At 42.7% G+C, this 19,603-nt stretch overlaps 1 protein-coding gene across 1 annotated transcript; it reads right to left on the bottom strand.

The window, feature by feature from the left end:
• Positions 1-12,690: 12,690 nt before the first annotated feature.
• Positions 12,691-14,973, bottom strand: LOC120631518 (protein charlatan). Its single transcript, XM_039901138.1, has 4 exons — positions 14,943-14,973; positions 13,736-14,758; positions 13,437-13,675; positions 12,691-13,373 (listed from the first exon to the last, which is right to left on the bottom strand). Exons 2-4 carry the CDS (start codon positions 14,720-14,722, stop codon positions 13,076-13,078), a joined length of 1,524 nt encoding a protein of 507 aa, XP_039757072.1. The 5' UTR covers positions 14,723-14,758; positions 14,943-14,973; the 3' UTR covers positions 12,691-13,075.
• Positions 14,974-19,603: the final 4,630 nt, after the last annotated feature.

A 19,603-nucleotide genomic window follows, 5' to 3' on the forward strand; every position in this document is an offset into this window, starting at 1 on the left:
TTGAATATAATTCTTTAAATAATAGTGGCGTCGAAGCGCTTGTCTTGGTGTCTGTGACTGCAGTCTATAATTTTTGAGTTCTAGTAAGCTGCAGTCTCGCTACTTATCATCTCTTTTTTAAGGGTTTATTTATAGGCCGATTGGCGCAGTGGGCAGCGACCCTGCTTTCTGTGTCCCAAGTGTGTGGGTTCAATCGCTGAACCGGAAAATGTTTGTTTGGTGAACATGAATGTTTTTCAGTGTCTCGGTGTTAATATGTATATTATAAGTATTTATGTATATAATCAAAGTCAAAATTCTCTTCATTCAAGTAGGCCTATAGTTGGCACCTTTGATGCGTACATTACATGAGAAGTACACGGTAGGGAGATGATGGCGATAACCACATTCGTAAACTTAAAACTAAAGCTACGAGGGTTCCAAACGCGTCCTGGTCTAAGAAGAAGCCCACAACAAACTTAGCCGGGTGTTTTTTTTTTTTTTTGTTATCACCATCTCACAATGTCATTTTAAATTATTAGAAGAGCAACCTGGTTAGAGCAATAATTTACACCCAAGCTTTTTTATCGTTTACGTAGTCCTTTATACTATAATAGGACTTTTCTATAAGCTTACGTTTAATACAAACTTTGAACTTTTTAAGAGACATCTCCAAGATGACAATTGGTAGTTTATTGTAGAATTGTATGCAATTTCCTTTAAACGAATTATGAATTTTATGTACCTAGTATATTGCACTGTAAGTTTATTCTTACTTCTAATGTTTAAATTATTGCAGTCACATTTTTTCTTAAATTTAGAAATGTTTTTATGAACGTACATTAAATTTTCAAATATGTACTGACTATACACTGTCATTATTTTAAAATCTTTAAATTTATCTCTCAATGACTCTCTCGGACCCATTTTGTAGATAGAACGAACAGCCCTCTTCTGCAGCACGAAAATAGTGCAGCAATATCAGCAGCATTACCCAAAAGTAAAATTCCATATGACATAATGCTGTGAAAGTAACTAAAATATACCAGTCTCGCAGTTTCTACGTCGGTCATATGGCGTATCTTCTTTACCGCATAGGCAGCAGAACTAAGCCTGTTCGATAAATTATTTACATGAGGGCCCCATTGAAGTTTAGAATCTAACGTTATTCCTAGAAAAACTGTCGTATCCTCCAGTTTCAGTTCCTCATTATTAAGTAGTACAGTGGTTTTCACGTGTTTAACATTAGGTAAAGTGAATTTTATACACTTGGTTTTTTTTCCATTAAGAACCAAATTATTAGCTTCAAACCACTGTACCACTTTAGCGAGAGAGTTGTTTACGTCGTCAAAAGCTAGTTCACGTCGATTTATTTTAAAAGTCAGTGATGTATCATCGGCAAACAGAACTATCCCGTGTTTATCCTTGGCAAGGTAAGGAAGGTCATTAATGTAAATAAGGAACAGAAATGGTCCTAATATAGACCCCTGTGGGACACCTATTTTCATAACTGATCCATTAGACCGTTTTCCATTCACGTCGACTTTCTGAATTCTATCGCGTAGATAGTTACTCATTAAGTCTAGAGCTACACCCTGAATTCCATAGTGGTGTAGTTTCCTAACTAACGTTACGTGTTGAACACAATCAAACGCCTTAGATAAGTCACAGAACACACCAAGTGCATCACGTGACTCCTCCCAGGCTTCAAATATGTTTTGTATTAGCTCAACACCTGCGTCGATTGTTGAGCGACCCCGTGTGAAACCAAATTGCTTAATATGAAGTAAATTATACTTATGAAAATGGTAAAGTAATTGATTTAAAATGAGTTTTTCAAAGATTTTACTGAAAGTGGGTAGTACGGATACTGGTCTAAAGTTAGTGGGGTCAGAAGTACTACCCGATTTAAACAATGGAACTATTTTACTAAGTTTCATTAAGTCAGGAAACACACCACAATCTATACAATTATTAAATATTAAGGCTAAATCGGGTGCAACAATATCAATTAATGATTTGACAACGTTTACGGAAATGCCCCACAGATCATTTGTTTTTTTATTAATTAATAATTTAAAGGCTTTAATAACGTCAGAGCCACTAACATGCGTGAATTTAAAAGAATGGTTACACTCAGGCACATTTTCCTTTAATAGAGAGAGAGCCATATCTGGTGAAGAGTTTAATGATTCTGTTGTGGAGACGGGAATGTTGGTAAAGAAGGTTTCAAAAGCAGTAGCCACCTCGAAATCTGTTGTTAAGGCTTTATTATCTACATTAAGTTTAAAGTTAATATTTCGTGGTGTTACTCTTCCCGTCTCCTCATTAATTATGTTCCAAGTAGTTTTGATTGCATTGCTGCTATTTTTAATTTTATTTTTGATGTATCGCGTCTTTTCTAAGTGGCAAGCGCGTTTAAAATTCTTGGAAAACAATTTAACATAATCCCCAAACCTATCACCAGTGTTAAATTGACGTTCAGTATACAATTCGTACAGCTTTTGCCTATTTTTATGAAGTTCAACTGTCGCCCACTCACTAATATTTAATGTATCAGTAATCACAACCGACAAATTCACACCCAAGCTCTTTTTATCGGTTACGTAGTCCTTTATACTATAATAGGACCATTCAATAAGCTTATGTTTTATACAAACTTTGAATTTTTTCTTTGATATCTCCAAGATGTCAATGGGTGGTTTTATTTAGAATTGTATGCAATTTCCTTTAAAATAAATATGAATTTTATGTAACCTAGTATATTGCACTGTTAGTTTATTCTTACTCCTAGTGTTCAAATTATTGCAGTAAAATATATGAGGAGTATTCTTAAAAATGTTTGAAGTAAGTTTCGAAAATCCGAGAGCGTGTTGTCACGTGCGATTATGCTCTTTAACTCCATAGTAGCAAAGTTCCACAACATTAGAAATATTACATTGGTTACATTCTAGTGACGTCACAACACGGTAAACAACAGAGTTAACCGATCAATGGCTTTTGTGATCAGGTGAAAACGGTTCGGCTTGGAAAAATTGATTTATAGCACATTTATACTTTATTTTTTAGTTTTGTGATATTATATTTAAAACATTAATAGTTAAGGATTAAACCAGCAAAATTGATATTTTAGGTACAGGCAAATACCCTGTTGCCCTAGCGTAGAAATACTTAAATTGGTATTCTAGCTGTTATTTTCAAATCGCATTGTTTTCTTAAAGAACCCCTCGATCACATGCGCAATACTGTGTCGACTCGCGCGCACGAGGATGTTAGGATGTCTTTGTGCCTGTTTATTTGATTCGAATGCTGAAAAAAATCAAATAACTAATTTTCTGTGTTCTCAGAAGAATGCACAAACTTGCCGGCTGTTTTCTGTTTATCACACATTATGCCATATGAGTGTATTTGGAAAACTTTTATTGCATTTCGTCGCGTCGCTAGCAATACCGCGCAAGCCGGTTTTATGTGTCCCGCGCTGCTCGGAAGCGGCTCGCGCGGTACGGGTAGCGGCGCCGAGCGAGCGGCACCGCGATATGTTACTGAATCGATGCCACGGAACCCTACGGTATTGCTCGCCGCCAGTTGGGTGTGCGCCAAGTTTGCGCGAGTTCGTTCATTGTCGATGGTCACGTCGCACGGTCGTGTTGGCAGCCGCCTGGACAGCACGCCCGACCTGGTGCTGGATCTGCCGGCGCGGCCCGACGCTCGGCCCGACACGCGACCCGACGCGCTGGCCGCCGACACATTCGCGCACAACCGCGACACGCTCAAGAAGCGGCCCGCCGTCGCCGCTCACAGGTACGCGTGTCGCTTCTGTGCTTCATTGCGACGCTTCTCTATTAAGTACGTTATCATGAACGCTCTCGCCGCGCGCCATCCCTGCGATAGCTGAGCGCTCAGGATATGTCGACAACGCATTATTACTAAGTGACGTGTAAAATACAGTGTTCCCGGCATAGCAGGATTCGATCGAAAGTGTCGAATGTATATGGACTCATTTTATGTATTTATCAATTCAAACGTAAATAAGCACTTGTTTTTACCACTACAGTAAAGGACACCTTAAAACTGATGCTGATTTCCATTTCTTGACGATAAAATTACGCATAAAATACTGGAACGCAATATAAACCACATTTTCCCTGGTGTCCCTAGAGGCCGCTCGCCTTATCTGGAAAGGCCCCTTCAAAAATAATAACGTTAGTTTATTTGTTAGTCACTTTTAAACGCTGTTTGCCATTCCGATGTATTTTAAGTCTTTCTCCAAGTTTTTTAAAGTACGCAAAGGACAATTTAGTAAAATAAAAATAAAAAATCATTGAAGAATAAGTAAATACTTATTAATGTATCGCACCATTTTTATGCACTCGAAGTAGTATAAACCACTTTTCAATTTCTACCGTCGCGGATTCTCGTCCTCAGTAGTATATTTGGCACCCTACGATGGTAACACTGGTACAATAACGAGTCTCCTCCCACCCGTTCAGTCCTCACGCTAGTAGCACGGCGCCGGACGCGGGCGCTCCCGCCAGCCCGGCGCCCGCCGGCCCGGCGCCCGCCAGCCCGGCGCCCGCCAGCCCGGCGCCCGCGCGGCGGCCCGACGGCGGGGCGGCGGGCGGCAGCCCCGTGCCGGCGCGCAACACGCAGCGCGTGGCGGCCAAGTTCGCCGAGCTCACGCTGACGGGCGGCTCGCTCAAGCCCGCGCTGGCCGCCAAGCCCGCGCTGCTACGCCGCGCCGCGCCGCGCGCCGAGCCGCCGTGACCGCGCCCGCCGCGCCCGCCGCGCCCGCTAGCCCCTTCCAGTTGACGCAGCCCATCTCTGCGAGCAATGGAGGCGTGTCGACTCGAGCGGCAGAGGCGTCACACCCATAGTGCCTAATCCTTTTTGAACCGCTAACTTTAGGTAGACGAGAACGAGCCGGTGCCCTTCCGCCCGCTACATTTGTAGGTCGGGAAATCCCCGAGTGAATGATATACGGGACGGGCAGGTCTTTGTCGGTCTGACCCCGAGTTGCTGTTCTCCGTTGTGGACGTTCTGTTGTATTGTATTTTGTTTTCCGAAAATATTTACATTGTATCCCATGTTAGTGTATATTTATTTTTAAGTAATGTAAACCTTTAAGATTTAAACAAGTATACGATAGCCCGTACTGAGGCGAAGCTGCAGACGTGCCCGGACGGCCGACCGACGAACTGAACGAATAGCAGTTTCTTCGCATTTTATTAAAAATCTTTTTTCAAAGTTTATTTATACAATTTTCAAAGTTTATTTACAATTACAGTATAGCATTTAATTTCAATATAGCCGTGATGTTAATCTGAAAAGACTGAAACAGATAGAAATCCGAAGGTGCAAGCGCGGGTGCATTAGCACTCCCGGCCGAGCTCTCTCAATAGTCGTTCCTTCCTATTGATCAATTCCGGCCGCTTGCTCTCCATTTCTTGCTTAAATCTCATCAGTTGTTTGCAGTAAAGATCCGAGTCGGCGGGCAAAGCTAATCATGAATAATGCCCCTCAAGTTAACGCGGGTTTCGGCACAGTTCAATCTCTTCAAAAGCGGGTCGATTTCTTTCCGTAGGTACAGAATTGCAAATGTGTATGCGATTCATAGATGTATTTGAGTGAGCTCGTGTGGTACGCAAATAATTTCTTTTTTTTTACAGCCAAAGAAATTTCTTTCTAAGTCTATTCAAACTATATGCGGAAAGGCCTTCTCGTCAACCTTACCTATATATATAAGTAATATTTGGTTAATATAAGTATGAGAGCAACGATACTGCCTTTCTCTCCTTCCTTTGGCTAACTCAAGTAAGGAAGAAAGAAAGTGTCGAATGACACGTTACCCCGCGATGAGTGCGGCTCCTCTGGGAATCGGCCGGGAGTAGTGTGGCCCGGCGATGATACTGCGTTGCAGATCTGTACCGGGGCCAGAGTGTGGCGGCTCATTGGGCGTTCAGCATCGCTCCTGATGGTATTGCTACAACGTAGAGTAGTAAGTGTCGAAGGCATCGAAACTTGGATGCAATAGTTACTTATTAGGAATAATGAGGGGCTCTGTTGGCCGGCGGAGTGCAGTTTTTATATAACGATATGGATAGCGCATAGTTAGAGGATAGACGCGGCGCCTCCGCGCGTGTCGCGCCGCGCTTCGCGTTGCCATGCGGCACGCGGCACGCGGCACGCGGCATGGCGGCACGGCGCGGCACGCACCGCGGCGCCGCGGGGCACAATGTTATTTTTGTACGTCGCACTGTACTCGCGCCTACAATAAACAGTATTACTCACGAGTGCCTTTTATTTCCTCCTCCCCATCGTTAGCCGATAGCAAAGACAAATGTTATCACCCGACAAGAACCCATGTACACTTGACGTGCATGGGTTCTTGGAACCGATTGTAAATACCTTTTTGTTTAATTCTATGGAGGGTAGAGATAAGGAGAGTCATCTTATATGGGAGAAAAGTTGAAAAAGTGTCCAGTTGTATGCGCTAAATAACAGTTCAAAAATCCTCCACAATGGCGCTGGTGGATGCACAGGGTATGGTATGAATGTAGCAATCGTAGATGAATTGAAGTATGCAGAGTTAAAAAAATTAATGTCATTATCGACTAAAGTAGTTAATTATTGAGAATTTCAACAACTTACGTTGTACAAAATATTGTGGTAAATATAACCTTACTTCCTTGTTTATTTTTCAAGCCTACTCTAACAATATTTATATTTGGCGCTTCTTTTAAGAGTTACCTTGATGCAAATGTGGCGCCATCCTAATTTAATACATTTTGACGACACTTTTTCATATACACAGATGATCCTCCTTACCTCTACCCTCCATATTTAATTCTCAAACTGTGACATACCATAGAACACAACAATGGTCCTGACTCAGTCCACAGAGCACATAGAACGTTACAAGTTGGTCAACACTTTATTATCTCTTTGTAATCTTAACCTTTATATATATTATGGACTAACAATTGGAATAAAATTAAATGAATAATAAAAATTCAATATACCTATTTTATAAATATTCAAATAAACAAATTCTTATAACAGTGCTAATAATCAGTTAGATTAAAGAAATTATATCGCTACGACATCAGTTGTTGAGTATTCCCGATTCCTGAACGTAAACTGTAAGTCTTGGTAGGAGGAGTGTCAATGTCAATAAGGGGATTCGTTTCACCTATGGAGGGTAAAGGTAAGGAGAGTCATCTGTGTATATGAAAAAGTTTCGTCAAAATGTATTAAATTAGGATGGTGCCACATTTGCATCAGGGTAACTCTTAAAAGAAGCGCCAAATATAAATATTGTTAGAGTAGGCTTGAAAAATAAACAAGGAAGTATGGAGATACAAGGAAGTAAGGTTATATTTACCACAATATTTTGTACAACGTAAGTTGTTGAAATTCTCAATAAATAACTACTTTAGTCGATAATGACATTAATTTTTTTAACTCTGCATACTTCAATTCATCTACGATTGCTACATTCATACCATACCCTGTGCATCCACCATCAAGGAGAGTCATCTGTGTATATGAAAAAGTTTCGTCAAAATGTATTAAATTAGGATGGCGCCACATTTGCATCAGGGTAACTCTTAAAAGAAGCGCCAAATATAAATATTGTTAGAGTAGGCTTGAAAAATAAACAAGGAAGTATGGAGATACAAGGAAGTAAGGTTATATTTACCACAATATTTTGTACAACGTAAGTTGTTGAAATTCTCAATAATTAACTACTTTAGTCGATAATGACATTAATTTTTTTAACTCTGCATACTTCAATTCATCTACGATTGCTACATTCATACCATACCCTGTGCATCCACCAGCGCCATTGTGGAGGATTTTTGAACTGTTATTTAGCGCAACAACTGGACACTTTTTCAACTTTTCTCCCATATAAGATGACTCTCCTTACCTCTACCCTCCATAGTTTCACCGATCAATCTCCTTCGTGTCTTCTCCATCTACAAGACATTGGCGAAGTACCTTGTGCTCAGTTGGTATAGACAAAAGCCATAAACAAGAATTGAATTTAAAAAGGGAATTAACCGGAATGATGGTGGGAAAACAAGTATAATTAAAACATAAAAGTACAGTTGGTAGAAGTTTAAAAGGTGATTCTGTTCTCTTACACCTAATTATGAGAAGTCATTGTTTATAAAGGAAAATAAAACCAACGACCAGTATTATTGACGAGAGTCGTTCTTTCGTTCAAAGTCTGGACTTGCATAATTCAAGCCACAAGTTGCAAACGAGATTGGAGATGAGTATATTACATTTAACTTAAACCTAGGTTTAATGTAAATAAATAAATAATTAATATAATACGACAATACACACACCGCCATCTAGTCCCAAAGTAAGCGTAGCTTATGTTATGGGTACTAACAGTGGCGTGCACACAGGGTATGCACAGGGTATGCAGATGATATAAAATGAAGAAAATCCCCAGTAGGAGCGATAAATACTTAAGGGTAGGGTTTTTATAACTCTTACAATGCCTATCCTTGAGTACTTTATAACTCTTATCGGAGATTTTCTTCATTTTATATCATCTGCATACCCTGTGCATACCCTCTATGCACGCCACTGGGTACTAAGATAACTGATGCTTCTTCTCGGTAGAATCTGCCTTCCGAACCGGTGGTAGAATCACTACAAACTGACAGACTTGACGTTTCAAAAGTGCTTATATAAGGCCTACTTGAAATAAATGAATTTTGAATTTTGAATTTTTGACGAATATTTTCATGAATAGTATACATAACAACTTACAATATTAACACCCAGACACTGAAAAACATTCATGTTCATCACACAAACATTTTCCAGTTGTGGAAATCGAACCCACGGCCTTGGACTCAGAAAGCAGGGTCGCTGCCCACTGCGCCAATCAGCCGCCAAATGTAATAAGCATCTTGTGACCAAATAATATTTAAGGTTAAACATGACAATTATTTGCTCAAGCTTTTAGACTTTTATTATTACGATAAATTATAAGTTAAAAGAAAATCTTCATATAAATCGAAAGTATTAGAATGAAATGCTTACGTAGTAAATAATAAATACCGACATACAGTTGCAAGTTAAAATCTTCGATCCCATCCAGTAGAGCAATGCACTGCTATTTTCAAGAACTGACGCCGGGTCGTACCTGTAGTTATGCATCTCAAAATCGACAAGGCCATGCCGAAGAGCAAGTTGTTGATGCATTATCCTGGCTACTTGGTTATGTCTATGCAAATATTTGCCGTTAACAAGATGAGAACACCCGGTAGCAGGGAGATGACAACCTCGATATATGTCTTTAGTGCCAGCTTTCATATGTGTTTCTGGTACTTTCTCGTCTTTATGACTTCGTCCATAATTGCACAAATAAAAATGTATTTCAAAGTATCCGGACGTTATGTAACTGGGCAACCTATTCTCGATATATATGAGTGAATGAATTATCTATCATTTATTTCTTATCATTAATATATAACAGATATAGGTAACTCTCTTATACCGGATCTTGCACTATTCGTATTCGTATTTATGTGACTGTTACCTCGGTGATAGCCTAGTGTGTAGGACCTCTACTTCATTTTTCGGGGGCCAGTTCAAATCCTTGCACGCACCTCTAACTTTTCCAAGTTATGTGCGTTTTAAGCAATAAAAAGTATAACTTGCTTAACACGGCTGGTAAACCCATCTCATTGTGGAAGGAGATCCGTACCCAGTAGTGGGCCGGTTGATGATGAGGATCGACAGCCACATCATTGTAATAAAATTGAATATGTATTATTTTAGGATTGTGAAAAACTACAAAGAACAACGAGAGGAAAGTGGTCAGAAAATGATATGCAAAATGGGTTATCGTTTGGCGGCTGCTATTTTTAATGTTTCACAAACTACGTTTGAGCTTTCGGTTGCATAGGCTTAGACGATAACGATTCCAAAGCTACGCATGAGAACAAACAAAACAAAAAATGCAAGCAAGTTAAGAAAGTATTAAAGTAAAATGGGTGGGTACCCATCTTACCTACTAGGAGTCGATACCCTTCTTTTTCTATTTTTTAATTTTTATAATGTTCCTTGTGAAAATTTATTTCAAAGTATATTTAAATTATTGAAGAACTGATTATCAATGACCTCATATTTGTTTAATATTATTGTACTTAGGTATATTGTAAAAATAAAGTGCACAACGTGTCCCCCCATCTTGCCCGCCGTCTGGTTCGTACATTTAGAAGATGTTAGTTGCGAGAGAAACAAGATGCAAACATACAAATTACGAGCTAAGTATAGGTCGCGCTAAGAACAGGTAGGTAGGTAAATTGATATTTTGGTAAAAGTACTTGTGCGGCTGGATGCAGAATCGATTTCTGACGTCATTGGGAGGCGACGTTAACTCCTGCCGAGTTTCGCGCTCGCCCCCATCCCCCGGTGACGCTATTACAACCCTTTAACCTACAGGTCAAATATATAATCTCAAGTTTATATTATTATCTACATCTGTTTCATAAAAGCAAAATATTAAAAAAAAAGTCACGTAAAAACTACTCAAAGAATTAAAATACAATTTGGTATGTTCTTCTTGGTATATCGTAGCTAATATTCCGAGTCAACATATTGAATACTTTTTATCCCGATAGATGGTATGAAATTTTTTACCAATTTTACTTCATAGCTCCCTTAAATTTGACCCGATTTTAATAATTCTTTTTTTATTTGAAGGTGTATACTATCATGCATGTATCGTCTAATTTTTGATGAAGATCTGATAAATACTGTCGGAGATAAAGGACATAACTCTTCACTGATACCAACAAGTCGCAAGGCATATGGGAGAACGATCGAATGCATGCCTACTATTCTACTACTATTATCAATGCGAAAATTTGTGAGGATGGATGTATGGATGGATAGTTGGATGGATGTTTGTTACGCTTTAACGCCAAAACGAATTAACCGATTTGGCTGGAATTTGACTGAGACATACAATATGAATTGACGTTGAAAGGGCTCAGCGAAATTTATTAAAGGTCATGCATTTGAAGTGTTTTCGGCATCCCACTAATTCATTATATGATCTAAGCAATGTCCTAACAGTCAGACAATTATATATACTCCTAATAATCTTAAAAAATCATAAAACACTACACTTTGATCCAAAAACTTTGAATAAAAGGACAAATAGTCGCATTATCTCGACAGTTAACACAAAAACAGCCTTTGCCTCTAGGCAACTAAAGAAACGATCTTGTCTGCTGTATAATAGAATAAATAGAGTATTAAATATTAATTATCCACTGAAATTGCATGACTGTAAAAAACAGTTATAAATTGGTTAAAATCATTAACGTACGACGAGACAGAATCTGTTTCTGATTATAAAATAAAAGCACACACACAAACACGCACACACACAAACACGCACAAACATAAACACGCACACATATTTGCATGCTTGCATGATTGATTTTGAAAAAAAAACTAAACATTAAACAAAAAAAAAGTATAAAATGTAATAAGTTGGATAATAAAAGTCATGTTATCAGTATATGTCAGTGTTAAGTTTGTATCGGAAAGAGCGATACCTCCAAATACAGGTTTTTTCCAAACTTAAATGGAGGTTTTAGCCTATTGTTTTGTAATGAAATCGAGATAACATAAAAATATTTTTCATTTTATTTTTCAATATAGACTGGAGTAGCAAATAGGCTTTTTTTTGTCTTAAAACATTTTTCGTCGGTAAACAGGTAAGTACTCCAATCAAAGTTCAAATAAGTCTGCAAATCTTAAGCGTAATGCAATTGAATGTCGAGCGTTTCTTATGACTCTTGGACAAACATCATACATTTGGGCGAAATGATTCGTTGACACAAAGCCGTTTTCTTCATATTGCCTTCTCATGTCTGATTTTTGTGCGGCGTTAAGAATAGGACGGCTTCCAACATGTGACGATGATCGACTAGTGCACCTTCCTCGCTATGTCTTCTTAGCCAGATTCTCACACTATCTCTGGTCACATTTAGACGACGTGACATCTCGAGCCAGCTTTATGTTCGGCAATAATTGCTGCTCTTTCTTCTTCACTTCAAAGGTCTTGGCATTATGAAATAGTTATTTAGGTGAAATTATGACATGGTGCAATGATGAAATTGACCGATTGAGAATAGTTTTGACAGAAATAATAACGGCAGGTTGAACCAATAAGACGGTTGTAGATTATCAAACATAATAATCTTGTTGACAAGATAAATAGTCAAAAGACTTTGATCTGAACAATTTTGAGTTTTACTAACGAACAGTTAAATATTATTTTCTCTAACTCGAGTCTATTCTGTAACAGTTTCAAAAAGTAATATGTGCTCGCAATACGTTAAACGAATCAATTTAAAAATCGACGAACCTTTTCTGTCCGTGGCTATACAATGTGTTAAAACACACTTAGGTATTACTGCGAGGTTAGTAGGTATACCATTGATGAATTTCTTAACGACAAGGTTGCTGAACGAATTTCATGACTCGCAATACCGAATAATTATTTTAAAACTGATGTTGAAAAAGAGCAACTGGTGCGTATCTTGCCGGCTTTCTCTTGGTAGAATCTGCCTATTGAACCGGTGGTAGAGTCAATAAAAACGGATAGATCTGACGTTTCAATAGTGCTTATATTAATTAGGCCTATTTGAAATAAATGAATTTTGAAATTTGAATTTTGCCATTTATTTTCTACATAAACGTATAAGTATATGAAGTAGGTAAATACTCAATTCAATTAATAAATAATAATGGAAAACAATTAAACAACGCACAGTGTTACACAAAATAAAACTTTGAATTGATCGACATTACTTCACTTACCTACTGTTACGACACCTGTGGTTACCATAGAATGTCGTTGATGCGAAATCACAACATTTTACCCATCCTAAAAGTCAAACACGCATAATATGATACAGTGAAGTCAAGTCAATCCGGATACATGTACCTACCCGGGCCGTTATATAACTATGCGCCAGTATAGCGGCCGAGGGGCGCGCAAACGAAACGGCGGGTGCGATCTCGTCGCACCCGCCGTGCTTTATTGCGGCTAATAGCGCAGGCAGTGCTCGTGCAGCGCGTGCGGCGGCGCGGCATTCTCCTTGTCGCGAGCGTAGTGCGGCGCGAACTGCTCCGGCGGCGCCTCGAACTCGTCGCCCGAGCCGTCCGACGCCTCCAGGTAGCCGAACAGCCGCGCCGCGCCCGCAGCGCGCGCCTCGCGCCGACGCGCTCCCGCCGGCGCCGCGCCGCTGCCGCCGGGCGCCGGCGCGGGGGGCGCGGGAACAGGCGCCGGCGCCGCAGGACCGCGCGCGCCCGTCGGCACCTTGAGGCCGCGGCTCTCGATCTGGCTGCAAGCAGAGGGGGGCTCAGGCGAGGCCGCGCGCGCGCCGGGCGGGCAGGCCGATACTGACTGTGCGTCGCGCAGGTGCGCGCCCAGCTGCACCTGGTCGTCGGCCAGGAACGGGCACTTGGCGCACGCCTTCTTGTTGTGCACCTTGTGCACGTGCGTGGCCAGCCGCTCGGCGCGCGCCGCCTTGTACTCGCACAGCGAGCACGCGAAGGGCTTGAGGTGCGTGTTGAGGTGCCGCTTGAGGCACCAGTTGTCCACGCCCGACCACGCGCAGTAGCAGCACGCGTAGCGCCGCTCGCCCTGCAACAGAGGCGCGTCAGGCGGGCGCGCGGGCGGCGCGGGCGGCGGCGCGGCGCCCACCTTGCGGCGCGGGCTGGCGGGCGCCTCCGCCTTGGCCAGCGGCGCGCGCTCTTGCTTGACGGGCGCGCGGCACTCGGGCTCGGGCGGCTTGCAGCATGCGGGCGCGGGCGCGGCCGGCTTGGCGGCGCGCCGGATGCGGTTGAGGTCGTAGGGCTGGTCGCGGTGCATGCGCAAGAAGTGCTTCTTGACGTGGTCGGCGCGGTTGAACTGCTTCTGGCACAGATAGCAGTGGAAGGGCTTCTCGTCGCGGTGGATGTTCTCGTGGCGCGTGAACAGGTCGCGCCGGTCCGTGGCGTAGGGGCAGGCGCCGCACGCGTAGCGCTTGGCGTCGGGCTCGGGCGCGGGCGCGCGGCGCTCGGCCTCCACCTTGGCCTTGAGGCGCGCCAGGTAGCGCGTGAGGTCGTCGAGCGCCGCGTTGTCGCGCAGCAGTTGGTCGGCGGCGGCGGGGTCGGAGTGGTGGTCGCGCGCCAGGTGCTGGCGCACGGCGCGCGCCCAGCCGCTGGCAAAGCCGCAGCCGGCCAGCGGGCAGGCGAAGGCGCGCGCCGCCGCGTGCGTGCCCAGCCAGTGCTCCGCCACGCGCGCCAGGAAGCCCACGCAGTCGCACTCGGCGCACTTGAACAGGCGCTGCGCCGGGTTGTAGGCCGCCACGCGCGAGTGCGCCCAGGCCAGCGGCTCGTCGGCCGCCGTCCAGCGGTCCTCGGCGGTGGGGTCGGTGCGCGGCGCGAAGTTGGCCTGCAGGATGCCGGGCGGCGGGAACCCGTTCTGCATGAGCGCCGCCAGCCCCCAGGCCGTGATGTGCTCCTCGGGCCGCAGCTCGTCGTCCTGCAGCTCGCGCTCTACGCCCGGGAACTCGACGCCCACCACGCCCACGGCCGCGCCGCCCACGCCGCCCACGCTAGCCTCCTCGCCGTACAGCTTCTTAGTGATCTCCTTGAACATGTCCTCGCAGTCCATGGCGAGCGAGGCCACGCCGGCCGCGCCCTCCATGCCGCGCCGCGTCGCTCGCGCGCTGTGCGGCTGCAGCTGCAACAGAGACGGGTGAGCGGCGCTGCGGCCGGGCCGGGCCGCGCCGGGTCGCGCCGGGCCGCGCCGGGCCGCGCCGGGTCGCGCCGTGCGAGCCGCCCGGGTCGGCGCCGAGCCGGCGGGAGCGGAGTGCGGTGCTCGCGCGGGGGGCAACCCTCCCCCGGTGCACGGTGCAGCGACGTACCTGGGAGCGCGAGGCGCTGTCGCCGGGCCGAGGGTCCGCGCCTACTAGCGGGTGAGGGCCCTCTCCCGCGCCCGCCGCCCCGCGCCCGCCGCCCAGCGATCGATGCGCCGCGGCGCCGCGCGATCGATCCCGCGCGCCGCAGCTCGCTGCCCGCGCGTACCCCCGAAGCCTCTATAATGGTGCTAAATGGGTAATGCATACATGCCTGTTAGATGACGCTCACTCGGGTACTTTACTTATTGAATAGACTTCACACTGTCCCATAAGTTGGTACGCTACAATTTAAAGGCTACGGCAAACCGGTAATTTAAATATTATTGAAGGATTCATAAATTATAGTTAATTATAGTTCTTTTGTAGCCCGGGAGTTGCGGAAACTGCCACAAATTACATTTGATCATATAGACGTGACAAGATTACTTAAGGACATATTGATTCTGCGAAGCGAACTGGATAAGTAAGAAGAATTATGTTACAACGTCCGACTTCGAGAACATGAGGATAGAGCTATTTCAGCAAAATAACATTAATAAGAAAAGAGGAGCATGCACGTCAAATAGTTTTACTATGTATGAAAGTGAGTCTATGGAATTAATGCAGAGTTGTAACAGTTTAGGAGAGGAACTGAATAATAATCAACAGCCAGCGGGGCTAATAACCGATGAGCACAATGAATTAAATTTTAAGGTTCGACAAGGACAAGTGCATTCTATATCTCCTTAACCTAGTTCACGCGTGAATATTGATGTTGCTTGTACACCCCGCGCGTGTAATGAGAGGCCTTCCGTGGTTTATAATAAATAAGATACTTGTTATTGCTTTAGCTATGGATTTTTATCTGAATTAAACGTTATTATTATTATTATTACATTCCATAAGGAATCCCGCTGTAACATATTAAATCAAAAGAAGCATATTTATTTATCCATACAAACGAATTCGAAGCACTCTTAAGTGTTTACTTATGACAACCCTATTGAAGATAAAAGACCGACACGCGCATAGTACCTTCTCTACGCGACGCGTACCTAATAAAGTGACAGGAGTCAGTCGATTTTAATTTAGCTGGCTGTATCGGACGTCTTTCAGTAATAACTATGACAGTGGTTTACTCAAAAACTATAAGATTTTCGGTTTCACAGATAAATCCCAGAGACATTGCATAATGTACCTCTATAGCCGGTAAAGTATTATTTCGGTTTTCATTTACACGTTGTATATGTATAATACCTAAGTATGTTTGTAAGTGCATATCTGAGTACCTATGCTCCAGCGAAGCGCCTACACCACTGAGCCGAGATTGATGAATGAGATGTCAATATTGGATATTGTATAGCCGCAGGCGATACTCTGCGGAAATCCATTATATGTTATGAAAATTAAGCTTAATTTGCTATACTCCGCGAACAGCATTAACGATATTTACATCGAAGAAGTGAAGTTCTAATAGGTACTAACCTATATTTTTTTAATATGAAAATCAGTAAGCATTGCTTGGCATCAAGCAGGGCTGGCTCCCAACCAGGAACTCCTCAACGGCTAACAGCACACACATAGTTAGTGCCACGATGACATTGCTGCCGCTCTCAGGGTTGGCTCCCGACGAGTGAATTATCCGGCAGCTACGAGCACAGCCACAAAATTTTATATCATCATCTTCTTCTTCAGCCTGTTCATGGCACAGTGATGACCACAGGCCCATTCTGCCGTGACTGAGGGCATCGGATTAGAGAAATCGCGGCGCACGATGGAAGTGATATGTTTGGTTAGAGGGCACATAGACGAACAGAATATGAACGTTACCGAAATATTTAGAGGTAAACATGGACATACTCGTATGGCTATGAGGACAACAACAATCAGTAAAAATCAACTAATGACGTGTCTAGAGGTGTCAGATGTATTATAATAATCGTTTCCAGGTTAATTATTAAGTATTGCTGATTACCGTTTATTTGAGGAGATTACGTACACGACGTACCAACAGTTACAGGAGCACGGGGTAGCTGCTACTATGAGTAATTATTTATCTACTAAAGCGCATCGCAATGAAACTCAGTCGACATGTCGCTATCGCGTCGCGTTGGTCACATTCTTCTTAGCTTGAAAACATTTCGTTAAGTTGTTAAGTATCGCACCTAGTTAGATATGTACCTACTTATTACCTACTTGTAAAAGGCTCAAATTACATTCACAGAATAGGGAATAGTATCTACTAGCGTACAGAAACTGCACGTCACGGTAACACAATATGCATTTGGATAGCTTTGGTAATAACCGGATCGATTAGTTCACGTGCGCCATCTTAGGCAAAGGTACGGCGGTTGTCGCCGCCAATTTCCTGGTTTTTTATTATTCATTAAAATATACCTTAAACATTTGCTCACTTTATTTTAAAAACAATTTTTTTAATTTTGTGTATAATATTTTTACACGTTAGTGTTCGCCTCTTTCAAGAGAATAAAGAAAAGCCCAGAAAATTTCTATAATTATTCTAAACCTACTTCTAGCAGTGAATTCCTCATATCAGTTCTGTATGTACCTAATTATGTACGAAATTAGAAGAGTTTCTCTGCTGTATGTCAAATCAAATCTACACGAAATTGGCAAAACTAAACGGATGATATGGACCTTCCCATTCAAAAAAACCAAAATACCAGTATCTTTATTTCTAACCGAAAGCGCAAATCCAAATTACTCGTCTTTTCATCATCTAAAATTTAATTTAATTACTATACTTTAAGCACTATACTATATTTATTCTTTCTGAGGTGGAACGAAGTTCGCCGGGTCGGCCAGTAATAAATAAAAAGAGGTCAACTCTCTCCAATACTGTCAGCGCGGAGATCGGCAGTAACTTTTAATTATTTTATCAATTGTATTCAGTAAGAAGAGTAGACTATAGGTAGTCGTGTCAATGTAATTATTGGATGAAAAGATTCAAAGGCTTTGTTACCCCTAGATACATTTGCAGCCATGTGAATTGTACAACTATTTTATAGCTTCGTGATGAAGGCATAGCATACACATAATAGTATTCTAAATGTGACTCGAGCGTGATGCACCACGTACGTACTAACATCCGGACGACAAAAAAACGGACAATTCCTAATGGGGTCTGCTGGATGATGTGGAACATTATTTGTCAGGAAAATAAAAAATCTGGTCTGGCGGCGCCACATTTGTATGGCAATAGTACAAACAAGTCACAGTACTCCACCGCTCAATTGTGTACTCAATCTGTAGGTACTAGTGTTATAAAGCTGGAGAGATCGTTTCGACTGGCTCAAATTGGAAAAATCATTCATTCATTCATCACGCTACTACAAATGGGAGCGGAGCATTAATGCAAAAAAGGACAAAAATATTTCTTCTGAGCTTCCGATGCGTGCCATGCGTAAACGGTTAAAGTCACACCAAAATATTTTAACAAGGAATTGTTGCTCTTTTTTTAAGTTTAACTCATTCGGTTCTACTTTCCCCTTATCTATTTTTAATGAGGGGACGCCTGCTATTGCCAGACGGGTCATCGGTCCTCTGTAAGGACCATTCCACCCTATTCATCAAGTTGGAGACACAGGTGTACTGGTGTTTCGGCAGCGTCCTCCCTGAAACCTACCAATCTCTTTGGTGAACCTCACGATATCCCCTATAGAGAGGTTTGCCAGGTCTTCTTCACTCATTCTATCCTTACCTTGTAGTTCCCATCTTACCAGCGCGTACATGGGGCACTCAGCTTTGAAGTGAAAACTGGTTTCCATCTCACCACACTCAGGGCAGGATGGGTCTTCTAAAATTCACATACACATAGTTTCCCCTTACATGTGCTGTACTTATAATACGGCGTCACCGCTACACCCGCGGTCCCCTCCCGTCCCACGCTAACGACGTCACCGCCGACGCTGTGCCCCGCCTGCCCCGACTCATTGAATAAAAAGTATCATCGCTACCAACATCGATATGAATCCAACAAGTAAACTGTTAGTAAAGGAGAGCATAAAGACGTGCCGCCAAGCGCCTTACCTAGAAGCCGATTAGAGGTATGGGTGCCTACCCCTCACAGGCTAGCCCGCTTGCATCTTACGACTGCAATATCACATACCACCGAGACAGACTACAGTTGAGGGCTAACTTGGATCGAAATAAAAAAACTTCATGTAATCACTGATTTGAACAAGTAGGTTTCATACATTTTTCAATTAAAATTTTCTTTATTCATGTAGGCCTATCACAGACACTTATGAAGCGTTCATGCATACCCAGTGGCGAGCATATAGCTTTTGAGCAGGGTATGCAAAAGCAGGAAAGCAGCAGGTTAACATCGACAAATCTTCATACTATATGAGTAATATCAAAAAAAATGTGTCGCCCATACCTATATGTTTACATAATTGTAAAGGGTACAATTATGTACCCTTATGTATTAATTATGTAAACATATAGATCTCGCCACCCTACATATATATGTAGGGTGGGGGGATAACTTTATGAGGGTTCCAAACGCGCCCTGGTCTAAGAAGGGCCCAGAACAAACTTACCCGGTTAAATTTTTAATGGTAAGATTATGTAAGTTAATAAATTATAATTATTGTATGAGTTTATTTATTTCATCCGAACTAAATATTTGGTACTTCTAAGTTCTAATTATGGCGTTGTTGTTG

The sequence above is a fragment of the Pararge aegeria genome, chromosome 18, assembly GCF_905163445.1.
Source record: "Pararge aegeria chromosome 18, ilParAegt1.1, whole genome shotgun sequence".
Lineage (NCBI taxonomy): Eukaryota > Metazoa > Arthropoda > Insecta > Lepidoptera > Nymphalidae > Pararge > Pararge aegeria.